Source organism: Perca flavescens, chromosome 12 (genome assembly GCF_004354835.1).
Source record: "Perca flavescens isolate YP-PL-M2 chromosome 12, PFLA_1.0, whole genome shotgun sequence".
NCBI classification, from domain to species: Eukaryota; Metazoa; Chordata; class Actinopteri; order Perciformes; family Percidae; genus Perca; species Perca flavescens.
This window is the reverse complement of record NC_041342.1, coordinates 17,484,326-17,501,479: the sequence shown is the minus strand read 5'-3', so window position 1 is coordinate 17,501,479 and position 17,154 is coordinate 17,484,326. Positions and strand designations below refer to the sequence as shown.

At 37.2% G+C, this 17,154-nt stretch overlaps 1 protein-coding gene and 1 pseudogene across 2 annotated transcripts; one reads left to right on the top strand and one right to left on the bottom strand.

Annotated features, from left to right (window-relative positions):
* Positions 1 to 837: 837 nt before the first annotated feature.
* Positions 838 to 10,818, bottom strand: atp6v0b (ATPase H+ transporting V0 subunit b). 2 transcript variants are annotated; one of them, XM_028594011.1, is made up of 8 exons: positions 10,727 to 10,818; positions 7,261 to 7,309; positions 6,533 to 6,616; positions 5,721 to 5,798; positions 5,026 to 5,095; positions 4,811 to 4,862; positions 3,453 to 3,643; positions 838 to 3,094 (listed from the first exon to the last, which is right to left on the bottom strand). In XM_028594011.1, the coding sequence occupies exons 3-8, from the start codon at positions 6,589 to 6,591 to the stop codon at positions 3,068 to 3,070; spliced, it is 477 nt and encodes a 158-aa protein (XP_028449812.1). In that variant the 5' UTR covers positions 6,592 to 6,616; positions 7,261 to 7,309; positions 10,727 to 10,818; the 3' UTR covers positions 838 to 3,067. The 2 variants fall into 2 exon arrangements, with proteins under 2 accessions (XP_028449812.1, XP_028449811.1); XM_028594010.1 differs by lacking the exon at positions 10,727 to 10,818 and adding an exon at positions 8,814 to 9,131.
* A 5,021-nt stretch (positions 10,819 to 15,839) lies between these two features.
* Positions 15,840 to 17,154, top strand: LOC114565952 (uncharacterized; annotated as a pseudogene).

The window sequence follows — 17,154 nt, the reverse complement described above, 5'->3', positions numbered from 1 at the left end:
GACTATGCATATTTTAGATTAAGTTGTTTTGCATGGTCTCTTTGAATGGGAATAAGCCATAAGTCATTTGGTGTTAATGTAAACCTCCCTACATTTAGCATCAAAACAACATTCACAAATACAACTTAGTATTTATTAAAACAAAAATTATTATTAAATATACAGACATTACACATGCTCACTCTATTTTATGGTTTGTATTTAAATGCAGATGGACTTCTTACTGGATTTTACCTTTTTTAAGCTTTGATGACCAGACAGTTTGTAGAGCTGCCCCCTCTTGCTCAGTTAGTTAACAAATTGGTCATGGGGTCTTTGTTAACTAAAACATCTTAGTCTATGTGTTTATTATATTTCAGATTAGGCTATAAATATATATATATATATATATATATATATATATATATATATATATATATATATATATATATATATGTTAGATTGTTTATTTATTCAGTAGCCTATGCTCTCCTAATAAGCCATTAGTCGTTAATGTAAAATGGTTATAGAACATCCGGCAACACAATGATATTCACAAATACTGCATTCATTACTAGATATTATGAGATCTTCTGCAGTCAACTGCAACAAAACAATATATTTAAGAAGCATAATGACCAGTATCAGACAAATAGAATTTTAATAATTCTACACAGATGCTATGTTGTTTTATTCAATTTCACATGATAATCAAGGTTAACAGCTACACCAGTCAGCAAATGAATAATATGTTGAATAATACCAGGAGATGTGAGCCTAATTGTTTCCTCAGCTGAGTTTTCAGTGTGTACAGCACCAAATTAATCTGTAGGACAGATGTTGTGGTTGTCTGCTCCATCTAGTGGAAGCGAGCAAACATTGCAGGAAGCAAAACCAGTGTCAGTGGCCCGGGTCACATACAGCTCACATTTCAAACAGCAGTACACAGCACTGTCTATGACGACTGGACACTTGCTTATGGCTACAGGACTGAAAAAACATGAAACATGTTAGCCTAATATATAAAATCAGAAGCAAATCTAAAATATCTTGATTGGACAATTTTATTTTTCCAAGGACATTTATGAAGCCAGAAGGAAGATCTGTTTTTTGTTATTATCATACACAATGTCAAAATCAATGAGTTTTTTTTTTTTTTTTTGTTCACCATCACATCAACATAATGCACACACGGTAGCAACTACACTGACTGAGGCCTGGGGTTTGGTACAGGGCCTGGTTTACCAAAGGAGTGGAGGAGATTCAGCTTGGTTTAATTATAAAACCATCACAAGGGCAAAAGATGATTTTGCTGCTTTGACACCTTTGGGAGGCCAGGTCCACATATATTAAAGACAATCCAGTTTCCCAGTGCTAAGATTCAATGTTTATATTCATTCAGAACTTCACAAAAGGGTTGGAGGGGGGAAATAACAGGAAAGATTTGAGACAATTCACAAGTAGCCATGGTACGAGTCAGCATCAATAGGAAACTAGACAGAGAGTCAAAGATGGCTTTGTTGTGATATAGCAGGAGTCTAATTTTGTCATTCAAATTGCACTCTATCCACAAACAAGACTTAGCTTTACACACACATTAAGTTTCTTTAAGGAATGTTAGAAAATAAATTGGAACAGAGACTCAAACAGCTAACATGTTAAGACGTACATTCAAAACAAGACAGTTTAATAAAAAACAAAGCAATGTGAAGCATGTAAAATAAGCAAATTTAAAAATCTGTATTCATAAAGTTGTTTGATTATGTGATAAGTCCATACTTTTGGGTGCAAGACGACCTGAGATTACATAAAATCAAAGTCAGAACCAGTGTGTACAAAATTATTTTCCCTAAAGACCTCAAGTACAACGATGGTGATACTACAGCAGATATTACCAGTTACTACTGAGTGTAAGGTAATACTAGTAACTGACTGCTCTCTAAAACAAAGTCCTCTTTCTTGTCTAATATAAGGTTTATTAGGGACTTGAGAAACAGGATAGTTAACTTGGGCATCTGCAAAGATAGGTATTCTGGGTATCCACAATCTTTTGGTCTCCCTCTGGTAAACAATGAACAATCCCCTTTCATGTCCAATTCATCTTTGTAAAAACTACTGAAAAGGAACCTTGTTTTAAAAAAAAAAAAAAAAAAAAAAAAAGAAAAAAAAAAAAAAATTGAGGAGACTCTGGGGAAAAACAAGAAAGTTATGGCTGGCAGCTATGTTCAGGAGGCTCATTTGGTCTCATCTTAGTTCCATACCGTTTTAGGGAACTGAATGACAGGATGACATATTTAGAGCATCTGCTGCTTGTGATCCGACTCTATTTGGCCTCCCAAAGAGCATGTCCAACTCTCCTGTGACCCTACACTAATGACTCATGATCAGCACTCCAATCCAAAACTTCATAGATTCTCTGTCACTTCTGCAATAGGAGGTCTAACAAATACTGTATTTGAGCCACTTGCTTATTATTAGCAAATAAGAGTTACAAAAACAAAACAAAAACTGACTGACCAGGCTACAGTAATAAACACAATGTTAAACACCCTCATGCGTCACAGGAAAAAAAGAAAACTCATGTGTCCAGCATACACACACACACACACAAACATTTTCAAATACTCTGGTGTCATTTTTAACTCATCATTCATCCAAGAGTGCTCAGAAAAAATTTACTTTACGAACCGATCAGTAAATTTAAGGAGCAATTCAATCCATGAAACAAAGCTGCAAGACGTCTTGGCAGCTCTCGGGGCTACAGACTGGCTGATCTAAAATCCTACTATTCATGTACATTCTGCTTGTACTACTCAATAAGCTGAACTGTAGGAGAGATGCAGGGTTCACTTGTATCAAGAATTGCACACTGGCAACTGGTGATTTTTCTTCCACTTTTCTTATGCAACATTCATGTTTCACTCAAGACAAGACAGTCGGGTGTGCACGTACCACTCTTGCATAAATGATGGTTGAAAACAATACCAGGCATATAGAGACATTTAAATAATTTACGATGTATTTACACAATAATCCATCTTATTTTCCAGCAGTGTCTTTTTATCTTGTCAGCGTGTGAATGCATCTTCTAGTCTCCCATCTTTACTTTCGATGTCTGGGGGAGAAAAAGAAACCATTTAATACAATTTCAAATACAGAAACATCACATCTACACAATAAATAAACACACACACAGAGAGAGAGAGAGAGAGAGAGAGAGAGAGAGAGAGAGAGAGAGAGAGAGAGAGAGAGAGAGAGAGAGAGAGAGAGAGAGAGAGAGAGAGAGATCCATCTAGACTTTTGTGGAAATAAATACTATTTTTGCAACAACATTTCTCAGAAATCTGCAACAATGGTCAACATAGAAAAGGCCACTATTGCAGAAAAAAAAAATCTATGGATAGTTTACTCTTCGAAGGAAAAGAAGACAGATTGTGAAGACATAAAAAAAAAAAGCAGCTGGTCTCATTCACCTGCAGAATGGCTACAATGACACCAAACAGGCCAATTGCACTGCCAAAGATTTCCACAATGAGGATCTTCACGAAGAGGCTGGCGTTCTGGGCGTCTGCCAATGCTGCTCCGCTGCCCACGATGCCGACACAGATGCCACAGAAGAGGTTGGAGAAACCCACAGTCAGACCGGCTCCGAACATGGAGTAACCTGGTAGGACGGAAATTAAATAAGTCAGAGACCTCCTAATCCACTGTGGGAACTAGGGGTGCATGACATATCGACTCAATGTCGTTATTGTGATGTCACGTTGCGTAATATTATATCTAAAGCGCCGCGATAAGCATGCAATATTTTGTTTATTTTGTGGAGGGATGCATCCCGTCCATTGGCTGTGTGGCTTAGTTGTGTTTGATTTAGAACCTGCTTGAAACGTTATAATGATCATGTTTCATTTGGCCAGTTACCGTGCCACTTGCACATGTTAGCGCTGACATGCACTAACAAAATCCTGTTGCAGTTAATACGCCAGAGCTAGCTAGCTAAACAAGCTCGCTACCGAGTGCTTTTTGCTAGTGGCACAAAAGAACGACAAGAACTCAAAGAGACATACCGAAATCACCAATGCTACAACTTACTATGTAGCCAAAGATATGATGCCCATCCACACAGTGGATAAAAAAGGCTTCAAGAAGCTTCTGAATGAACTAGACAAACGGTACCAAATCCCATCCCAAATCTATTTCTCACAGGCAGCTATCCTGTAACTTTATAAACAGTGCAGAAAGGATGACCAACCTGTGGTCCAGCCGCACTATGGAGCCATACATAAGTCCCACTGTGCACTATATTGTTCTGAATCTATTTTGAACTTTACAAATATTAAAATTAATATCGATATCAGAATATTCATAATCAATATCGCAATATCACATTTTGTCTATATTGTGCAACCCTAGTGGGAACTGGCCTCAAAAAAAAATAATCTAATTCCCTGTCAGGATTGACAGGGAATCAGAACAGTAAGAGAGAGATATAGATATAGATATATATATATATATATATATATATATATATATATACACACATATATATATATATATATACATATATATATATATATATATATATATACACACATACACACACACCAGGTCATACTATAAGTATTCAACTTAGTACAGGATTGTCACATCACAACATATTTTCCAGCATGGTCTACTTTAAATTCATGCGTGTTAAAAATGAGAAAAATCCACCCTCAATAGGGCAATTTGTGTGATGTTCAGTGATTTCATGTGCTGTTTTATGTTAAAATTGTTGCATTTGTTTTTTCTTTTTGTCTTGCATTCAGTAGCTTTAAGTCTGTTTTCTTACCAGCTTGGTAGTTCCTTGCCCCGATGGTCTCAGGGGTTGTTCCACTGAAGCTCTATAAAATGAAAGAGATTATTTTTAGAGCCAAAAAACATCCTTGCTTTGTTGCCAAAATCATATATAAGTTATTTCTGTCCAATATCTCTAATGCCTTATAAATGCCTTACTATCTAAAATAGTGTTCCTATTTAATAACAGCCAAAATATGTATTGCTTACCTCCGCCATGTTGCTGATTACAATGGCCATAATGATCCCATAGATTGCTACAGCTTCACAGAAGATGATGCTTAAAGGGAGACATAAAAACAGGCAAAGTAAGAGAAGTGACTGGGATTTAAATAGGCAGCTTGTTCTCCCAAGTCACTACAAAGTCACTTGTAATTCACGGGCTACCCTGACAGTCACCCATGGATGCTAATTCACTGGTTACACAGTGTTGAAGATACATTTGAGTGAAAGTGTGTTTATCTGGGATGCACTGAGCAGATTATGGAGATACCCAACACATGTATAAAGCTGCTCTTCTAAATTGACCAAGTATTTACAGTACATTTATCCATGCGGAATGCAATTGTAAACTATTTTTTGCCAATTATTTCAGTCAACAGGAGGTTTGAAATTAGTATGAAAATATAAATTTTCAACTACCTTCTTCGTTTAGCAACAATATTAAAGTATGTTCACCTGGGTAATAACTGGGTTTGAGGAAGGATGGATTGAGTACTTGCAGTACTTGGGGAAAATGCAGTGGTAACAAAGCAACTTCACATAAATCACAAAGACCAAATGAGGAAGTACAATTAAGAGGCAAACTTATACAACTAATTATAACTAATAATACAGTAAATACTATGTGAAAATATAACAGAAGAAAACTGAAAAAAACATTTTTTGTTCTTGCATGATCCTACCTGACCAAGTTCTTGGTTTTGATTCGTGGAGCCTTGACACCACCACCAATGATGCTTGAGCCAGTGATGTAAATCCCCCTGGAAAACAAAAAACCGTCACGTATAGCAAAAACTGATTTTTAGGATGTGGATGGAGAATGATGGATGGAGCAGTGCAAAAGCATGGCCACAAGTTTCAGTGAGAGTCGCATTTAAAAAAGAAGAAGAAAAAAAAATTATGTTGAAATGTTATCAATTTGTGATCCAAGTTTATGATCCAACAGTTCAATAAGCTTCAGTGGGAAACAAAATTGGCTAGTTTGTTTTGTTCATCTCTCTGCAATGTTCTTTGGTGGACAGGTGTCGAGTGTACATGCACCTTGGCAGGCTGCAGGCCCTCAGCTGTAGTCTTTAGGGTGAGTTCAAGAGCAACTTTTAACAGAAGACATAAGGCTGCATCAGCCATGCTTTGTCATTGGTAGTTTTTTTTTAAGTCAACATAGTTTGTCAGGGTCACACTGAACACAATTCTTTTAAATTAAAGCTCATCAAAACTGTTTTGTTGCAACTAACAATGGCTTATGATTCACTAATTAATTTCAGACACAAAAACAGCTACATCCAAAAGATACTTTGGAAAAGTGTCCCTGTGTTACTAATTCTAAGATTTTCCAGTTCCACATTTACACAAGATGTACTTTCCTGAGTGTTTCAAAAAAGAGGAAATTATTTTATGAAATTACAGTGCATTTTAGGCCTTCAAGTACCACCAGCCCTGATTTACACATCCAACATTCAAAGCACTTTAACTATGTTCCTTGTTAGGTACTCACCAGGCTGCTCCTACCACAGACAGAGAGATGGCCAAGCCAATTCCCAGATTGGCCCACATGAAAGGAGAAGTCTCTGTCAGGAACCTGCAAGCAAAGAAGACCAGCTGAAGCTGATGATGATGATGATGATGATGATGATGATAATAATAATAATAATAATACACACTTTATAAGGAAAATAAATGTGTACAAGCAGCAAAACATTAAGGCATTTTCTTTCTTCTTCAATTTCTTATATCTATAGCTGTCGCAACTACCTTATCATTTAAATATGGTATAACTTATATCATCTACCATATGTTCAAGTCAGGAGATATGATATCTACCTCTTAAAGTCACCTTAAATATATATATATATATATATATATATATATATATATATATAATATAAATCTATTAAATGCACATCTGGGGCATAATTTATAACTGTTGCTTAATCCAATCCTAACATTTGAGAATGATGACATATTTTGAAAACATATGTCAACGTTTTTGTTTGAACAAAATGTATCAATTAACAAATTGACAGTTTAACTGTTGCAGCTCTACTTCAAATAAAGGAACAATATCAACAGAAAATCTTATCCTTTCACCCTGACAGGTGACAGAGAAGAGCTTGGCTAGTCTCATTAAGGCCAGTGTCTTGAGTCCACAATTAAATATTGTTTTATCCTAAAGCTACCCCAATTGAGCTTATTAACCTGTAGTTTTATTCCAAGATTGCTTACCATGCCACATCAAAGCGGAATCCAAGGTCAAATATGGTATAGCAGAGACCTATGGAAACAAACAATTATTAAATCAGATGTGAACATGGAAAAAAGGTCAGTCAGTTGCACATTTACATTAGGTGAAGGCTATGTGTGTGAGAAAGCCCTTTAGTAGACATTTACAGTATGTTACTGAATTAATAAACTTTTTCCCTGAGTCATGTGTGAAACAGTGTCACATTTATGTGCTAAAGTCGGGCATGCATTCCGATCGCTTATGGTAGTTCCCTGTGAAGTGGACTGCACAGGGGATTCATCAATGTTAAAGATTCCAAACCATAGGGCGCAAAAAGGCATTCATTGAGTATAAATAAAAGTATGCATTTTATTATAAATGGGTTCATCACTTTGCTGGAAGTTGATAAGATTACCCTTTAGTCATTGTGCCTCGCTGGAATGACAAGGTACATCTTGTAAATTAATTAAAATCACATTTATTCACAAGTTGCATACATTTCAATTGAATGAGTTTGGTAATAGTATCAGTTTTTGTTTTAATATGTTCAGTGGTAACATTTCCACAGTTGCAGCAACGTATCCAATGTGTTTGTGTTTCTCTCTCTCTCTCTCTCTCTATATATATATATATATATATATATATATATATATATATATATATATATATATATATATATATATATATATATATATATATATAATATATATAAACACTGCGTTGGTGACGTTGCAGGGGGGGTTCAAAATGAAAAGATTTTGTCTAAGGAAGTTCCCTTAACCGACATTCCCTAAACAGGGAGTAGGCTATTGTTTATTTACACTGGAACCTTATATACGGTCTATGTGTGGAACGGACGCAGCCATGGAAAGAAGTAACTTCAGTATGATAACTCACTCTCACGTGAAAACTGCTGCAGTTCCTGTTTGGGACCGTTTCTAATCAGCCAGTTCAGTACACGAACAGCTAACGTTAACTTAGCCAAATTCACTTAACAACAAAAATAACAACATCCCGGGATCCCATCATAATTCCTACTAAAGAAAGTCTTAAACTAATCAACATAAATCGCAAACAATGTCCAACGTTTGAACCTACGTTGACATGTTCTGTACAGCTCTGAGCTAGCTAACATTACCTGACATTAGCTTAACGTTAAGTAGCAATAAATGTTAGCGACCGTTAACTTGGATTCAAGAGCAGGTCCCTTGTCTAAAATATTAATAACTAGCTACATGACATATCGTTTATTCTCAGCAAAAAAAATGTGGCATCCTTTAGGGTATTACTTACTACCATGCATGAATAACCAATCTCCAATTTGCAATTTAACCTGTCAACAGTAGCTAGCAAACAAAATGGAAACAGCCGCAACCACTCTAGTCCCATGATTTAGCCAGGTCCCCATTTATAGATGTCAAACGCTAAAAACACGCTTTGCCATTAAGAAAAAAACGACTCATTACACTGTCATTGTTGCAAATGTGTAGGAAATACATTATTGTATTCATTCATTCCAATATACTGACTATTTTCAAGGAAAATATAATCTTACCGACGATTAGTATGGTGCTCCAGAAGGCCAAAGTGACCCCCGTATACAAAATAGCGTGTCCGTTCATCATCCACTCTAGCAGCATGTATCTGGCGGTCTAACCTGCTGGATCAGCGAGAAATCCTCGGCTCAAATCTAAAATTTGACGCCAGTAATGCCAAGATAACGAAATACTCGTGTTTTAAGACGCGCTCTCAGTCGATGGTGGAGACAGAGCATCAAAAGGAGAACCTGGGTGATGTCAGCTGATCCAGCTTGACTAGCATGTGACCAGGGACCGGAGGCAAAATTACGAATCCCACTATGGCCACGCCAAGACCCGCCCTACGAATTAGCTCGATTGGTTGGGGTTAGGCATTTAACCTCGAGTGGTTAAGGTTAGGATAGCCGATTGGTCAGGGGATAGGACCTGTACAAATGGAGTTACGTTACCTTGCGTTCTAATGGACGCCTGGCCAATAAATGCTATTGAAGGGCGGGTCTTGGCGTGGCCATAGTGGGATTCGTAATATCGCGGACCGGATGGCTGCGGCTGCGTACGGTTATATATTTTTCCTTCACCTTGCTGAAACGATTTCGCTGCGACGACGTTAATGTGTTTATTATTCGTCTTTTAACACAGACAGTAACATCAAATTGGGTTAGGATTCACATGCACAATACAAAGAATAAAAAGGTTTGCAGTCAAGTCCTTGGATAGGCCTACATGAGTATAACCGAATACGTCCCAGTGAGAGCTACATGCAGCGCGTGTAATAGACGCTAGATGTCTCTCTTGTAGTTGTGTATGAGTCACGACCATAGACTGTTTAATATTAACAGTCTATGTTCACGAGTACAAAATATGTTTTTTTGTAAATGTTGTTTTGTTAAACTTCCACATTTCCTACTATAAGCTTTGATGCGTGAATGCCTATGCAATCACACCTTTAACACCCCAAAAAATTCTGTTGAACAACAACAAGTCACTTTTTCGTACTGATGAATAGCCTACTGGAACACTGCCCTGTTATTAGATAACATAACAAATGAAATTGATATTGTTTGCTCTTCCTGTGGATTTGATAGTGAAACAACCTTACACTTGTTTTTTTTTTTAATTATAGCCTACTATCATTTTGAGAAAGAATTGTCCAGATATATATTCCGTTGTATCATTTCTGTTCAGTTTATATCAAGATAGACTATAGATAGTTTTTTTTCTAATGTCTGCAGCAGTTCACAACAAAAACACTATACTATAATTCTTTTTAATCATTTTGGAAAAGTTGCACATCCACAGCTTTATTATATTTAAACCATTTAGTACTCTGCCCCAATGCCTTACAAATTAAGTTTCATCGATTTTTTTCAAATTTTGAAAGTCTGAAAAATAACCCCAATAATAGTTCTTGGCAAGCAAAACATTAAGGTTGAATAACATGGGCATCTAATGAAAAATGCTATGACGATGCATTGTGGGAAATGTAGGATCCCGCATGATTTGCGCTTGACCCATACACGTCAAGGTAGCCTACTCGGCCTTTGCTCTTTTCGATTTTCGAATTTCTTTAACATGTCTTTTGAAAGTCTCCCAACATTATATAAGTGCGACACTAAATAAATCTGTAGAAGAACAGTTTTATAAACTATAAATTAAAATGACTTACGATGATCCACCAGGGGGAGTCCTTTCCATAACTATTACCCTTCCGTGAATTCTTCCCTCATTAAATTGCAAAGTAATACGTTCAAAATATTTGTGTGTAATGTGTGTTTTATGACAAAAAAGTGATAACAAAATAATGGTTTTATCTGAGAAAAATAATGGAAATGACAACAACAGCTTCTTTGCTGTGAAACTGACAGCACAAAGAAGTCTGACTTTTCCTCTTAATAAATTTTAACACAGGCTTTCTGCCAGTGCTTCCTACCTCCAAGGATAGTGTCCCCATCATCAGCTTGTAATTCTAGGCAGGTTTCTTCTCTGAGGCTACAGAAGTCACTCAGCTATAAAGGTTATTAGGTTTGTCTTCTGTTCCATCACAGATCAGAAGTTATTTAGGTCTATGCCCTGAAGGGCCCTAAATTGGCTTATTCACAGCAGCTTGGGAGGTGATAGATTCAGTCCTTCTTCATCCGCAGGACTAAACAGCAGTCACAAGTAACTATTAGTTACCACTGTTTTTCTGTTTGTTTTCTTACACCTCTATATTAAGGAATCTCAGGCCAAGATCACAGACATTGACCCAACTGTCCACATGCAGAAAGAAATGATGAAATTCCCTTTTGCAATATGTTAAAGGCTACGTTGTTGTTCTGTTGTTCAGCATTATGCGAAGGTGTTTTATTCTTTTGAAGACCTATAAACTGCTGTATCAGACAAATGCAAGACAAGTTGTGTGCATTGTAGCCCATCATTGAAGAAAGGAAAAGGTAATGCAGCACCGGTCTGAGTTATTGTTATACGAATGTTCTATTGTATTGACTAAAGTAAAAAAAATATTTCATATCGAGATCTTGAGAATAGCCAGTGAAAATTAGATGTTTGTTCTGTTGTGAAGCAGATTGTGTGCAGATTATTTGGTTGTTCTTACAAGACTGATTAGTTACACTTAACTGGAACACAGCTCCCTTTGAATCTCAGGACAAACCAAAAGCTTTAAAAGCCCACTTCTCCCATGCATATTAACAGTTGTTGAAATTGTGAATATAGTTGATTCCGTGTTTATTTACAGCATTTGTTTTTTGCATCTAACCTGTGGTTGTTTTCCTCTCACCCAACAAGCCTCCCCACTCTTAACTTGACTGCCAGTCTGCATTTTGCACTTCTGGTGTCCTGGATGGTGGAAAAACAAATTGTTATAATATGGGCCAAACTTCATATTGTACAATTTCTTATTTTCATCATATTCTCCACTCATGAGCCGAAATAAAACAACAGCATTTTCCTCCATGCCGTCCAGCTATACGCCACGGGGTATCAGTATGTTGGCGTGCTCACTGCCTGAGCAGTGCATTATGATTAACCACCCGACAGGAGCTCAGAGGCTTAATTAAACCAGCATAGAAAACCTTCCTCTTAATTTTTCCGTAATTTCTTTTCTACTCACAATTTGGACTTTTCATTCAAATATTAATTGATGTACAATCACAAAAACTCTGTTTTTTATCTTTGGACTAAAGCCCAGGCTTCTTCTTACAGTAAACCACAATAAAGTACAAAGCATTCACACTATATGTACTTTCTTTTTTTTAAATACATTATTAAAAATAACTTGTACATTGATGTCGATATTTTTTTTTTTTTTCTTTTAAAATCAAGGTTAAACACTTGAATAAAAATAGAACACGCAGCTCCAGTACATATTGGATGAATAATCTCTTTTATTTGGTCAAATGTTTCCTCTAATTTTTTTTCTTTCTTGTGGGCCAGGTAAACTTGATGAATTCTAGCATGGTTGTCTTTCCAACACTGTATTTCATTTTCTGTTTGTTTCTTTTCGGTCTCAATAGTTCTTTCAGACATGCTTGTGATAAAGGTCTACATAAATAATTGAACTTTAACTAAATGTCCGTAGAGCTGCTCAATTTCAAAAGCAGAATAAATCAATAAACTAAATGCTTAATCCAGTGTATCAGTCTAAATCCAAAATCCAAACTGAGCATACGTACATAGCCTACACTATCAGCCAGTGGTGAAAAAAAATACTCAGATCTTTTACTTGAGTTAAAGTAGCAGTGTAGAAAGACTGTTACAAGTAAAAGTCCTGCATTCAAAATTGTACTTCAGTAAAAAATCAAATCAAAAGTCCTACTTAAGTAAAAGTACTCATTATGAAGAATGGTCCATTTCAGAACAATATTATATAATTAAATTATAATTATTTATGCAATCATCACTTTAATGTTGCAGCTGGTAAAGATGGGGCTTGTAAATTTCATCATTGGACCAAAAGTCTTATCTTTATTACCTTCGCCAAGGAGGTTGTTGTGGTTTCGGTCTGTCTGTCTGTCTGTCTGTCTGTCTGTCTGTCTGTCTGTCAGCAGGATTATGGTAAAACTACTGTCCCGATTTTCATGAAACTTGGTGGAAGGGTGTAGCATGGGCCAAGAAAGAACCCATTACATTTTGGAACAGATCTGAGTTACACGGCAGATATACAAATTATTTTTCACTTTTGTTTAACATTGTGAAAGGAATTGGAATAATGAGTAAAAATGAGTTCCAGACTTCAGTTCACACTGCATTAACATTATGAGATAGGGCATGCCTTGGCGGAGGTCTACGCTATCCAAGGGCCCTTCCAGTTTTTAAATGAAACATCCAACAATCACACATGGTTGTAATGCCCAGTGTCACAATACCTTCGACCCATGAAGTGTAACAAATACCTACATGTATTGCTTTAAATCACAGCTTATCTTCTTCGACTTATTCATAATATAAACCTATTGAATTATCCTTTGGCATCCAAAAACAAAATCCAGCTAACTATGAATGTGCATGCCTTAGTGGCATTACATAAAAACGGAACATTGGTTTTTATTTCAGAACTGACCCTATTAACACAAATGTTAATGCATTCAGCTTAAAAGACATTTTATTGTCCTAAATGACACATTTGCATTCAAGGCACATTTCCCTATGTTAGTGGCTCTAAGGCCTTATGAATGTGTTTACATGCACACAGCATTCTGTTAAATACCCTCAAACCAAGGCAGGTCTTATTTGTGTTTTGCTGTTTGCATGCATCATCATGCCCCTATCACAAGTATAATCTAAATATTGCCATGAAAAAAGAACACACATATATATATATAAATAAAACTGGTATGGGATGAGGTGCACACAGTGTCCCAGGTTAACCAAGCCATGCCTTTATTGATTCGGTGTTGCATCTGCACAAGGACAGAAAGTAAAAACTATAAGAATAGAATAAGAATAGAAACAATACAAGCAATAAAGTCAAAGTTACAAGACAAAAGTGTCTGTGATTAGTAGCAGCAATATACAGTATGTAATATATGTAAACAGCATTGACCAGAGAAATATATAATATAACATGAAGTTATGCTACATTGGATTTGTCTGCATTAATTAATAAATCTAATAGAAATATAATACATAATGTAAAAACATGGCATGATATATTAAAATATAGTATGAAACGTTTAAACGTGAGTATCCTGATGAATAACAGGATGTTGTTTAGCATTGTGGGAACATGTTCTTTCTTTATCTTTTTCCATTCGGTTTTGAAGAAGTTCGTGGAAAACGAGTAAAACAAAAAACAAAAAGGTCACAGTGACCGAAGTTCATTAAAATTTGCTACGTTCACAGTCCACTGGGTGATGCATTTCACATCAGATTACAAGAGAGCACATTGTGTTCTAGCATGAATTTATTTAGAGGTCTAGCTTTTCCACTTTGTTTCCATTACATGGAGTTACACTAAATACAAATGTCCCCTCTTAAGATGCTGCATTTGTCAAGGGGGCCAAGGGTTAATTAAACTGACAAGACAGAAAGCATAATGTTCCATTCAAAATCATCAAGCTCCATTATCAAAGCCCCATTGAGTGTGTTTATGTGCACACTAACACCCTGTTATTCTCTGAGATACTGTACAAAGATGTTGTCTTTTAAAGCAGATGCATTTATAGTGATATATTTCATATAAGCTAGAATATGAATACATTTAAACGTGAATACGTTGGCTATGGCGACCCTGAGGAGCTCAATGCACTGCAGATTAAGAAAGCATGCAAATAGACACAAGCAAACGAAGAAACATCTTCACCAATTTGACCACACGCAAAAACATCAACTTGACGATTGTGACAACATTGTGATGTCATAATTCAGATTCTGCTGTTAACCTCTAGCTGTAGCCTTTCTCTTCTTACAATAATAGACGAACCATGCAATCACAATGTCGGATAGCTGACTTCAATAACTTCATAAGCCACAAACCATGGCAACAACAAGCGTGTCCCAGCCATGTGCTGTTTTTAGTGCCCCGTGGAAACAGTTTCCATTGTGTTGTCTTAGTCAAGTTGGTGAAGATGTTTTCTTAATTTGCTTGTGTGTCTATTTGCATATATTTTTTTTTATTTGAACTCTCAGGGTAGTTTTCTCCTCTATATGTATTGAGAGATTTGTGGTTAGAACATAAAGTGCATTATGCTGCTCGTCATAAAATTAGGCTCTAAGGATGTAAGCTTTCATACAAACTGTTGTGTGCACATTCATTACCCCCCGGTCTATTTCTCTACATGTGATCATCACTCATTGACATCCGAGTCCATAATTGTGCGTGAGGATGCTACAGATGGTGTGTCCATCCACCTCCATCCACACAAATTAAGTTGACCATCTTTAGAACAGTACATTGAGTCACAACAATAGGCAGAAATAACCAGAAGAAAAAAACGTTTTTGCATTAGTTACGGGCTCAATCTGTTCACTGCTCTTTTGTTTTTGTTCATTTCCTGGTTCCGCTGAGGAAAACACTTGACAGAATGAGAATTTTTATTTTTACTCATAAACCTTTTACCTCTTTTGGTTCAAGTATTATAGTGTTACCAAATGTGGTACCCAGTACTTACAAACAGTTTAAATCATTTCTCCTTTTCTCTAAAATACCCCATACTGTAGGTACCCAGTACTTACAACATTAAGTAATTTCGCCTTTCCTCATATCCTTTCCTCTAAACTGTTGCTCTTGAGAAACATACGCAAGCCCTGTGAGGCAAGTGAGAAAAATAGTCCCGCTTTCCTCAGCCTTTTAGGCTAATTTCTTTTCATCTGTGAAGATGTGAAAAAAAAACTTTTTGCTTCATATAATGTCTTAGATGAAAAAAAAAAAAAAAACTTGAAAAAAATGAGCCTGAAAAAAAAGGATTTCTCACTAAAAACATATGTATCTGAACATAATACTATATGCAATACAAATTTGAAATATGTATTGCCACAAATATAAGAATTTATTAAAGTTTTAAATATTATATTTATTCAACATAATTCAAATAGCATTTTGAAGGATGAAGGCCACATCATGGTGAAAATATAATATAGCTGGTTTTAAGGAGCTCCTTTAAAGTAAATATGGAAATTATATTTCTATATATAGTAAAAATAATTATATATTATATGAGAACACCAACAAGCTCAGGTTTCCTTTTAGCTCAGTCAGGGAGGACTTCATTCTTGCATGGGCACGGGAACACGTGCAGTACTCTGGATCAGAGATGCCAAACTGTCCGGCGCAGGGATTGTTGTGAGGACAGGGAGGAAGTGGAGGGCAGCCGAGGCAGTCCGGCAAGCAGAGACTCAGCTGAAGCACAAGGCCATCCTGGGAACAGTGGCGCAAGGCAGAGCTGGACTTGGGAGCCTAACAGTGACCCGATATGACTCTGCCAGCGGAAAGGAGAGGCAGAGGCTGGTACAGGAGGAGGTGCGAGCTTCAGTCGAGGAAGAGCGAACCAGCAGAGCAGTGGCCATGCGGCAGCAAGGCGCCTGGATGAAGTGGGAGCAGGCGATGGAGCAGAGTGTTACCTGGAAGGACATCTGGAAGTGGAACCCCCAGAGGATCAAGTTCTTGATTCATGGGGTCTATGATGTCCACCCAAGTCCATCCAACCTGGGCACATGTGCACAAAATAGAAACACCTGCATGCCCCCTTTGTTCCAAAATTGGGACATTAGAACACATCCTTAGCAGCTGCTCCAAGTCGCTGGGTGAGGGCCGGTATCGATGGAGGCATGTCGACCAGGTCCTCAAATCCATCGTTGAGGCAATCAGCAAGGGGATCAAGGACAGCCGATACACCCAAGCTACTGTACAGCCAAGGCCATTCACTTCATTAAAGAAGGACAAAAGCCAGAGAAAACATCGAAAAACTGCTCAGTAGGTTTGCTCTCCATGGCCCGAGACTGGGCGATGACAGTGGACCTGAAAAGGCAGCTGAAAATCCCAACACACATCACCCAGTCCAAATCTTGGACATCATCTTGGTCTCTGAGGCCACAAAACAACTGATCTTGTTAGAGCTGACAGTGCCCTGGGAGGAGAGGATGGAGGAGGCTCAAGAGAGAAATAGGGAGAAATACCAAGAACTGGTGGAGGATTGTTGGAGGAACAAATGGAGGACCAGGTGTATGCCAGTAGAGGTGGGCAGTAGGAGATTTGCCAGTCACTCCCTGAGCAAGAGCCATAGGCAACAACGTGGAAAAAGCATCCAAATAGCTCTAGTTAAAGAGGGGAGAGCAGTGGGGGCAGTAGAATGCCACTTGGACACAGGCCGGGGTCTGATCAGCCTCGTTGTCGTCTGTTGTAAGACCCGAAACACCCAGTGA

What these genes read in the sequence shown, in the direction of transcription:
- atp6v0b (XM_028594010.1), bottom strand. Translation starts at nt 8,898, where the DNA reads ATGCTGCTAGAGTGGATGATGAACGGACACGCTATTTTGTATACGGGG. An exon ending in GAGCACCATACTAATCGTCG is followed by an intron (nt 7,310 to 8,813) that starts GTAAGATTATAT and finishes TTGTTTCCATAG; the next exon opens with GTCTCTGCTATACCATATTT. An exon ending in TCATTGTAGCCATTCTGCAG is followed by an intron (nt 3,095 to 3,452) that starts GTGAATGAGACC and finishes TTTCTCCCCCAG; the next exon opens with ACATCGAAAGTAAAGATGGG.